Source organism: Sapajus apella, unplaced genomic scaffold (genome assembly GCF_009761245.1).
Source record: "Sapajus apella isolate SASKATOON/1434 unplaced genomic scaffold, GSC_monkey_1.0 scaffold146, whole genome shotgun sequence".
Lineage (NCBI taxonomy): Eukaryota > Metazoa > Chordata > Mammalia > Primates > Cebidae > Sapajus > Sapajus apella.
This window is the reverse complement of record NW_022437086.1, coordinates 1,846,205-1,856,425: the sequence shown is the minus strand read 5'-3', so window position 1 is coordinate 1,856,425 and position 10,221 is coordinate 1,846,205. Positions and strand designations below refer to the sequence as shown.

Genomic DNA, 10,221 nt, shown 5'->3' with positions numbered 1-10,221 from the left:
TTCGGGCGTGGAAAATGTCGTAAAAAGCCACAATGCGCAGGCGTCGTCGCTCACTTTTCCCCGCCCGGCTTCCGCCCCACTTGACGCCTGCTCGATAAAGCAGCCGGGCGCAGTGTGACAGCTGCCCGAAGCCAGTGAGTCGCGGCGCTGCGTAACGGCGGGTGGGTCAGTGCCTCGCTCGGTCGTTACAGCGAGGCGTTGAGGGCCGTCAGGCCGGGCGGCGCGAGTGTATCCTGGTTCGCTGGCTCCTAGGTCTTTGACCAGCCGCGATGTCGATCTTCACCCCCACCAACCAGATCCGCCTAACCAATGTGGCGGTGGTACGGATGAAGCGCGCCGGGAAGCGCTTCGAAATCGCCTGCTACAAAAACAAGGTCGTCGGCTGGCGGAGCGGCGTGTGAGTAGCCCCCTCTCTCGGGCCTGGGTCTGGACCTGGGCCGGAGCCGTCGCCTCCGAGGCGGCCCGTCTCTGCCCAAGTCGAGTGAACGGACCAAGCTGGGGTCCTGGCAGGGGAGGAAACGGAAAACATTCCTGCCGTGATGATGGGACGGCGCTGTCCGAGCTTGGCGCCTACGCCAAGGGTTCCTTTTTTATTTGGTTGGTTCGGATTGGGTTGTTGGTTTGGAGTTTGGTTTCGTTGATGTCATAAAAGCTACAGCCAAGAAATCTCATCACTATGATGCTTTACCCTGAATAATGATGGCCAAGAACCTATTTATCTTCTAAATACTGTCATAGTTGTGGTACGTCTGGTGTCACAGATGTCAGCCCTGGTAGTTTCATCAAAGTGCGTAGTGTCTTCACTGCTGCCATCTAGGGGCTGGCATTCCGTGGCAGCAACCGTCCACACCCCACCCTACCCCACCCCACCCTTGTGTTTCTTAAGTCCTCCCATGACATATTTCTCCAGTGAGCAAATGGTAAGGCACATACGGTTCAGAGTTTTGAAAATGTTCCCGCTGGCCAAGGCGGGCGGATCACCTGAGGTCGGGCGTTCGAGACCAGCCTGGCCAACATGGTGTAACCCGGTCTCTACTAAAAGTACAGAATTAGCTGGGTGTGGTGGTGCATGCCGGTAATCCCAGCTACTCGGGAAGCTGAGGCAAGAGAATCACTTGAACCTGGGAGGTAGAGGTTGCAGTGAGCCCACATAGGGCTATTGCACTCCAGGTTGGGCAAAAACTCCTCCGTCTTGTGGGGGGAGGAGGAGGAGAAAAAAAAGAAAGAAAGAAAGAAAAAGAAAATGTTCCATCGGGGGATTTGTTGTGTCTTACGGATTATGTTGTTCCCCTCATGTGTTTAAATGTAAATGCATGTCCAAGTTTCAAGTATATTCACATAGGACTCTCTCTCCTGCCCTCACAAGGGAAAAAGACCTTGATGAAGTTCTGCAGACGCACTCAGTGTTTGTAAATGTTTCTAAAGGTCAGGTTGCAAAGAAGGAAGATCTCATCAGTGCGTTTGGAACAGATGACCAAACTGAAATCTGTAAGCAGGTGGGTAACAGCTGCAGCGTAACTATCCCTAATAGCCATTTATAACATACTTAGGTTATATTAAACATTAAAGGCTGTTTTTTGGAGGGAAGAAAAACAAAGCAATAATGTGAGCTATACAGTGTCACTTCTGATAATAAAGAACATGGGTTTTGTTTTGTTTTACCAAAACCTGAAATCAAATTTTCTACTAAATTACCTCATTTTTCTAGTATAGAATGTTGTATACCTGAATTTGTTTTCAGGTATTTCATCTTTCAGACCCTTTTGAGATTGCCTTTTCCCCTTACCCCACCCAATCCTCAGTAAGAGAAATCTGGGAGCACAACAAAATTTCTTGCTTTTTTTTTTCCTTTTTTTCTTTTGACACAGGCTTGCTCTGTCACCCAGGCTGGAGTGCAGTGGTGCAATCTCTGCCCACTGCAAACTCTCCCTACCTGGTTCAAGCAATTCTCCTGCCTCAGCCTCCCAAGTAGCTGGGATTACAGGTGCCCACCACCATGCCCAGCTAATTTTTCTGTTTTTAGAATAGATGGGGTTTTACCATGTTGGCCGGGCTGGTCTCAATCTCCTGACTTCAGGTGATACGCCTACCCTGTCCTCTCAAAGTGCTGGGATTACAGGCGTGAGCCACCTCACCCAGCCAAAAGATTCTTTTGTCTTTTGGGGAAAGCTCAAACCATTACTTACATATTAATAGCTGGAAAGGATGAAATTTAATTTTCTCCCAAGTCATTCATTTTTTGTGGTTAACAAATAGTGTGTGATAGGGAAGGATAGTGATTTCTTAAATGTGTTGATTTTCTTTAGATTTTGATTAAAGGAGAGGTTCAAGTATCAGATAAAGAAAGACACACACAACTGGAGCAGATGTTTAGGGACATTGCAACTATTGTAGCAGACAAATGTGTGAATCCAGAAACAAAGAGACCATACACCGTGATCCTCATCGAGAGGGCCATGAAGGACATTCACTATTCAGTGAAAACCAACAAGAGTACAAAACAGCAGGTGAGTGCTTTCTCATGTCATCAAAACATGTCCATGGAAATCAGTTTTCTCTGAAGAAATCATTAAAACAATGGGCTGGGGCTGGGCACGATGGTTCATGCCCGTAATCCTAGCACTTTGGGAAGCTGAGATGGGAGGATTGCCTGAGGCCGGGAGTTCGAGACCAGCCTGGGAAACATAGTGACAGCCCAGCTCTAATTTTTTTTTTGTTTGAGACGGAGTCTCACTCTGCTGCCTGGCCTGGAGTGCAATGGCATGATCTTAGCTCACCTCGGCCTCCCTAGTAGCTGAGATTACAGGCGTGCACCACCACACCCTGCTAATTTTGTATGTTTAGTAGAGATGGGGTTTCTCCATGTTGGCCAGGCTGGTCTCAAACTCCTGACTCCAGGTGATCCGTCTACCTCAGCCTCCCAAGTAGCTGGGATTGCAGGCAAGAGCCACCATGCCCTGCCTCTAATTTTTTTTTAATATAAAAAATTAAATTTTAAAAAATGGGTCTTCATGGAAACAAGTGGGTAGAAGGTTCGGAGAAGAGATGGAAGAAAATGACAGGGTTGTAAAGAGAGTATCTTTTTTTTTTTTTTTTTTCAACTAAACACAAATATATAGGACTTTCTTCTTCAATATCCAAATCAAACTTTCAAAGACGAAACTTGAGTTTTTAAAGGGTCATTTTAACCTTTAAAATCCTCTTTTTGGATTTTTAAATTTATGTATAATTCATATACCATAAAATCACACTCTTAAAATGTGTACACTTATAAGTGGTATATTAACAAAGTTTTTGGTCCTTTCCTGCTACCTAGTTTGAGAACATTTTCATCACCCCAAAAAGAAACTCGGTACCCATTAGTTGCCATCCCCCATTTCCCTCCTCTGACAGGTCCCTTGCAACTGTTAAATCTCTCATTGTGGACTTGTCAATTCTGGACATTTCATATACAGGAATCATACAGTATATGGCCTTTTCGTGGTTCATACATATTGTAACCTGGATCAGTATGTCCTTTCTTGTTTATTCCTGGATAGCCCATTGTATGGAAAAAACACATTTTGTTTATTCATTTGTCAGTTGGTAGACATTGGTTTGCTCTCACGTTTGAGCTATTATGAACAATGCTACTATAGGATTTGTTGCATGTCTTTGTGTAGACATACGTTTTCGTTTCTGGTATACCTGGGAACTAATTTTTCCAAAACAGCTGCACCATTTGACATTACCACCATCGGTGTTGAAGGATTCCAGTTCGCCACACCCTGAGTAATACTTGTTATCATCTCTGCCTTTTTGATGATCGCCATGCTGGTGGTATCTTGCTGTGGCTCTGATTTGCATTTCCTTAATAATGATTTGAGCATATTTCCATGTGCTTACTGATGCTTTGTCTGTCTTCACTGCAGAAATCACTGTTAGGTTCTTTGCCCATTTTTTAATTGATTTTCTTTTCATTGCTGAGTTGTAAGACTTCTCTCTGTATTCTGGGTAGTCCCTTACCACATTTATGATTTGCAAATATATTTTCCTATTCTCTGGGTTATCTTAACTTTCTTGAAAATTTCTTGAAACACAAAAGCTTTTCATCTTAATAAGTCCTATTTTTCTCTTTTTTTTTTTTAAATGATCATCTATGTTCTTAATCTTGTACATAAGAAACCATTACCTAATCCAACTACATGGAAACTACTTTGTTTTTGAAAACCTTATGAAATAGTGTAGTAGAAAAATAAAGAAATGGCATGCTCCATGGAGAGGGACACTGACCAGCTGGATGCCCTGCCTCTCCATTCTCATGGGGAAAAAAAAAAAGAAATGACATGTCTGTTTTGTGTCTGTAGGCTTTGGAAGTAATAAAGCAGTTAAAAGAGAAAATGAAGATAGAGCGAGCTCACATGAGACTTCGGTTCATCCTTCCAGTGAACGAAGGGAAGAAGCTGAAAGAAAAGCTCAAGCCACTGATCAAGGTCATAGAAAGTGAAGATTATGGCCAACAGCTAGAAATCGTAAGAGGAAAATATTTTCTTTGCTTCATGTTACCCAAATAGTGTATTCTCTAGTGAGAAATTTGTAGCAAACATTTAGAAGTTGTAGACAGTCAGATATTTTCAGAAGACTAAAAGTTATGGTCATCCTTGTTTACAACAAAACATTTTCTTTTGTTCCCAGCATTTATTTTTGTCATACATTATGCATAGTGTTTTAGATACATTCTTGTAGCACATTTAGCAACCATTTAAAATAGGCCATTTAAAAATCACTATTTTAGTGGAAGATTAATGATTCCAATTACCTTAAAAATTTTGCAAAAACTAGTACAGAGCACACTATGGAAATTTATATTGTGTTTTCAGAGATAGCTCAATTGCATGCTTTACTCCAGTGTTGAGCATAATCCTAAAAGCCACAATCCCAAATGCCACAATCCTGAATGTTTAAATCATAAAGAAAATAAAAATCCCTAAAGTCCAAAGCCTGAACGTCTAAAATCTTGAAAATCACAGTTGAAAAGATTGAATCCTGGCAAGGCATGGTGGCTTATACCTATAATCCCAGCACTTTGGGAGGCCAAGGCTGGCGGATCACCTGAGGTCAGCAGTTCGAGACCAGCCTGGCCAACATAGAGAAACCCACTTTCTACTAAAAATACAAAATTAGCTGGGCATGGTGACACATGCCTGTAATCCCAGCTACTTGGAAGGCTGTGCCAGGAGAATTGCTCGAACCCAGGGGGTGGAGGTTGCAGTGAGCCGAGATCATGCCATTGCACTCCAGCCTGGCCAACAAGAGCGAAACTCTATCTCAAAAAAACAGAAAGAAAGAAAAACAAAGATTGAATCCTGAATGAGCTGAATAATTCTGGCAAAAGGATTAGAACACTTTCAGTTCTACACAGGGTAGTCTTGACATGTTAATTGCATCATGTTGGGCAAAACTAGGACCTTGGTATTGTCTTCATTTGGAAATTAAGTATGGTTTACATGTGTATGGTTACCAAGTTGATAAGGGGTAGAATTGCAGATGTAATTTTAGGTGCCAACTTGACTGATTAAGGAATCCCTAGAGGCCAGATAAAGCATTATTTGGGGTGTGTCTGTGAGGGCGTTTCCACAGGATATCAGTGTGTGAACTTGATGACACTAACCGCATAACATTTTAAAGCAGCAGCAAAACCATTATGTCCTCACCCCATAGCTTCAAACACAGTGTCAGTTCAGCTGTGTGCAAATTCATGTTTTCAGGGCTTTGTAGGTTCTTTTTAAAAATACATGAGCTGTAGAGGAATGTTGAGTATGTGAGTATCCACTGTAGATGTGAACTAACCCATCTGACACTCTTTGAAGTTTTAAATCTTTTCAAAACTGTACACATGCGCCAGGCACAATGGCTTATGCCTATAATCCCAGCGCTTTAGGAGGCTAAGGCAAGCAGATAACCTGAGGCCAGGAGTTTGAGACCAGCCTGGGGAACATGGTGAAACCCCATCTCTACTATAAATACAAAACATTAGCTGGGTGTGGTGGTGTGCGCCTGTAATCCCAGGTTCTTGGGAGGGAGGCTGAGGCAGGCAGATAACCTGAGGCCAGAAGTTCAAAACCAGCCTGGGGAACATGGTGAAACCCCGTCTCTACTAAAAATACAAAACATTAGCCAGGCGTGGTGGTGGGCACCTGTAATCCCAGCATCTTGGGAGGCTAAGGCAGGAGAATCACTTGAACCCAGGAGCCAGAGGCTGCAGTGAGCCGAGATTGCGCCACTGCACTCCAGCCTGGGGGACAAGAGCAAACTCCATCTCTAAATAAGTAAGTGTATTTTGAAAGTAAATAAATAAATGTGCTATCAAAAAACAACTGTACACATGGTCTCTAAATAGGTCTTCATGTTGGTTTTTCTCTTTCACATGTGGAGATGACTTTATTGAGCTATAAAAGTTACTGTTAAATTTTAGTGGAGAAGAATCAGATTTTTCTAGTTTGTCCCTTTCATTTTACAGCTGGAGAATCTGAGTAAGTTTTAAACATAGGAATTAATGCGTCGTCACAGGGCCTACATGGGTACTTCAGGGCTGACGCTGAGCTAGAGCCCAGTCCGCTGCCTACCCCGTTGTCTTACCTATTGCACCGTAGAACTGTGGTATTATTAGTGATCTCTGGAAAGCATCGTTTGCCTTAAAGGAAGTTAGTTTATTCTGTTTCTTGCTCATCTTCATGTGGTAAATTGCTACGTTAAATGTTTCAGGTATGTCTGATTGACCCGGGTTGCTTCAGAGAAATTGATGAGCTAATAAAAAAGGAAACCAAAGGCAAAGGTTCTTTGGAAGTGCTCAACTTGAAAGATGTGGAAGAAGGAGATGAGAAATTTGAATGACGTCCATCAATCTCTTCACCTCTAAAACACTAACGTGTTTTCGTTTCCCACGGCACTGTTTCATGTCTGTGGTCTGCCAAATACATGTTCGAACTATTTGACATTTTCTATCTTTGTGTTAACAATGGACACAGCAAGGCTTTCCTACAGAAGCATAATAATGTGGGAATGATTAAGTTTTAATTATAAGCTGGGGTCGGAATGCTAAAGCAAAATTGAAACTCCAAGGTGCAGAGTCCAGAGTAGCACTTTGCTACTCTGTCTCATCCCTTGGTAGCTTTCCAAAATGAAAGTTATTTGAGGCAACTCTTGTGGGTAAAAAGTTATTTGTACAGTAGAGTAAGATTATTTGAGGGGTATGTCTATACAACAACAGGGGGAGTCTCTACTAAAAAATAAACATGATACTTCATTTCTACTTAATGGAACTTGTGTTATGAAGGTCATTATGGTGTCATAATGTAAAGTTTGGATGATGTTCCTGATTACCTGAGAAACAGATATAGAAAAACTGTATAGGACTTAAATAATATTCATTGAACATGCTGCCATAACTTAGATTATTCTTGGTTAAAAAAAGTCACTTATTTCTAATTCTTAAAGTTTATAATATATATTAATATAGCTAAAATTGTATGTAATCAATAAAACCACTCTTATTTTTATTAAACTATGGCTTGTGTTTCTAGACAACTTCCTAACTCCCTTTCTTTTCTCTGCCTGTGTCTGTGGGAGGATTAGGGAGTTGTTAGGAGAATTAAGTAAGACAATATGAAGAGTGCTTAGAACATGGCCTGTCCTGGTAAACACCTGAAAAATCTTGGCTAACACTTGGGATGTAACTCAAGAATTATTTTAATATTTAAACAGTTAAATGGACAAGGTACAAGCTTTTGAAAATCTACTTCAATACCAGGGGCAGTGACTCACACCTGTAATATCAGCACTTTGGGAGGCCAAGGCAGACGGATCACCTGAGGTTAGGAGTTTGAGACCAGCCTGGCCAATGTAGTGAAAACCTGTCTCTACTAAAAATACAAAAATTAGCCAGGCGTGGTAGTGCACACCTGTAGTCCCAGCTACTTGGGAGGAGGCTGAGGCAGACGTTGCAATGAGATGAGAACATGCCACTGTACTCCAGCCTGGGTGACAGAATGAAACTCGGTCTCAAAAAAAAACTTTTAAGAGGTACATTCTAGAATATAAATTAGATTCACTCAATAAACATACAGATGTATTTCTGGACAGCAGTTTATTTTGACTGAAAACTTCTTAACCTGAAAAAGTACTGATTGGTTTTATAAGCATACAGAACTCCCTGCTAATATAACCTCTCAGAAATGTCCCTTTAGTTTAAAATAACTTCAATTGAGATTATGAAGCCAAAATTTTTACTTAGAGTGTTAATATGTTCTTGTTTGATAATATGGAAATGAACCCTTTTTCTGTTACCGCTGAAGCTGGCCCGCTGTTTTGATAGAATCCTTAAGGTAACCCTTCTGCCTCGATTTCACTTGCTTCACTTGTTTTAGTGAAGTTAGTCCAAACTCAGTCCCGGGAGATCATTTTAACTAATAAAGTTTACACTTGATTTCTAGCATAATAAGTGAAATATGCACATTTAATATACAGTTTCCTTAAGATTTTCTGGGGCCAGATGCCATGGCTCACATCTGTAATAGCACTTTGGGAGGCCGAGGCAGACAGCTCCGGGCACATGATGAAACCCCGTCTCTACCAAAAATACAAAAAATTAGCCAGGCCTGGTGGCGTGCATCTGTGGTCCCAGCTACTCGGGAGGCTGTGGCGGGAGGATCACTTGAGCCTGGGAGGTGGAAGTTGCAGTGAGTTAAAATCACCCTACTGCACTCCAGCCTAGGCGACAGAGCCAGACCCCGTCTCAAAGATTTTCTGATTCTGATGATTCATTTTTTCTAAAAAGCTGGAACTTCAAGAAATGTCAAATGTAGATCACCTCTGAGTCGTCATCTAAACATTTCTTAAATTTTATGCTAATCTCATTACTCAAAGAACTTAACATTCTTTGGATATGATCATCTTCCCAGTACCACAGTCATAATGCATTATTCTAAAGATTTGATTTTTTTCAATGCGAGCAGACGGTGTGTGCATTTGGTCACAGTGACGTTTCAAAGTTAGTCCTCTTCTTTCAGCACGGTTCTTTTCTGTGACGCTTCCCTTGTACCTCATATACAATTATTTGCTCCAGTTACTGGAACCCAGTATTCTACTTAAATTTCTTCATAGGCCTGGATTTATTCTACTTTGTATTAGAGAGAGCAGCTTAATTATCTGTCTTCATGCTAGACTGTGAGCTCCTTAAGGGCAAGGGACCTAGCAATGTGTGTGTATCCCACCATGCTTTGGACCTCGTAGCTGTGTAATAAATGTCTGAAATAATAAACGTGCTGGCCAGGTGCCGTGGCTCACACCTGTAATCCCAACACTTTGGGAGGCCCGGGCAAGCAGATCACCTGAGGTCAGGAGTTCAAGACTGACCTGGCCAAAACGGTGTAACCCAGTCTCTTTTTTTGAGTCAGAGTCTTACTCTGTTGCCAGGCGCCAGGCTGGAGTGCAGTGGCACGATCTCGGCTCACTGCAACCTCCTCCTCCCAGGTTCAAGCAATTCTCCTGCCTCAGCCTCCCGCAAAGCTGGGACTACAGGCATGTGCCACCACGCCCAGCTAATTTTTGTATTTTTAGTAAACACGAGGTTTCACCATGTTGGCCAGGATGGTCTCGATCTCTTGACCTTGTGATCCACCCGCCTTGTCCTCCCAAAATGCTGGGATTACAGGCGTGAGCCACCGCGCCCAGCCTCAGTCTCTATTAAAAATGCAAAAATTAGGCCGGGCGCGGTGGCTTACGCCTATAATCCCAGCACTTTGGGAGGCCCAGGCGGGTGGATCACGAGGTCAGGAGATTAAGACCATTCTGGCCAACATGATAAAACCCTGTCTCTACTAAAATACAAAAAAATTAGCCAGGCATAGTGGCCCACACCTACCTGTTGTCCCAGCTACTCAGGAGGCTGAGGCAGGGGAATCGCTTGAAGCCAGGTGGCAGAGGATGCTGTGAGCCCAGATCATGCTACTACACTACAGCCTGGGCGACAAACCAAGACTCCGTCTCAAAAAAAAAAAAGGAATACGAAAATTAGCTGGGCGTGGTGGCACATGCCTGTAGTCCCAGCTACTCAGGAGGCTGAAGCAGGGGAATCACTTGAACCTGGAAGGCAGAGGTTGGTGTGAGCTGAGATCATGCCATTGCACTCCAGCTTGGGTGACAGAGCAAGACTCCGTCTCAAAAAAAAAAAAAATACAAAAA

General features: G+C 42.7%; 1 protein-coding gene across 1 annotated transcript; it reads left to right on the top strand.

Moving 5' to 3' along the window:
• Positions 1 to 7,543, top strand: SBDS (SBDS ribosome maturation factor). Its single transcript, XM_032264669.1, has 5 exons — positions 1 to 397; positions 1,367 to 1,496; positions 2,307 to 2,507; positions 4,347 to 4,511; positions 6,745 to 7,543. The coding sequence occupies exons 1-5, from the start codon at positions 270 to 272 to the stop codon at positions 6,871 to 6,873; spliced, it is 753 nt and encodes a 250-aa protein (XP_032120560.1). The 5' UTR covers positions 1 to 269; the 3' UTR covers positions 6,874 to 7,543.
• Positions 7,544 to 10,221: the final 2,678 nt, after the last annotated feature.

Excerpts from the sequence above, each read along its gene's own strand:
- SBDS (XM_032264669.1), top strand. The coding sequence starts at position 270 with ATGTCGATCTTCACCCCCACCAACCAGATCCGCCTAACCAATGTGGCG. Across the intron at positions 398-1,366 it reads GTCGGCTGGCGGAGCGGCGT|GGAAAAAGACCTTGATGAAG; the intron begins GTGAGTAGCCCC and ends TGCCCTCACAAG. Across the intron at positions 2,508-4,346 it reads ACAAGAGTACAAAACAGCAG|GCTTTGGAAGTAATAAAGCA; the intron begins GTGAGTGCTTTC and ends TTGTGTCTGTAG.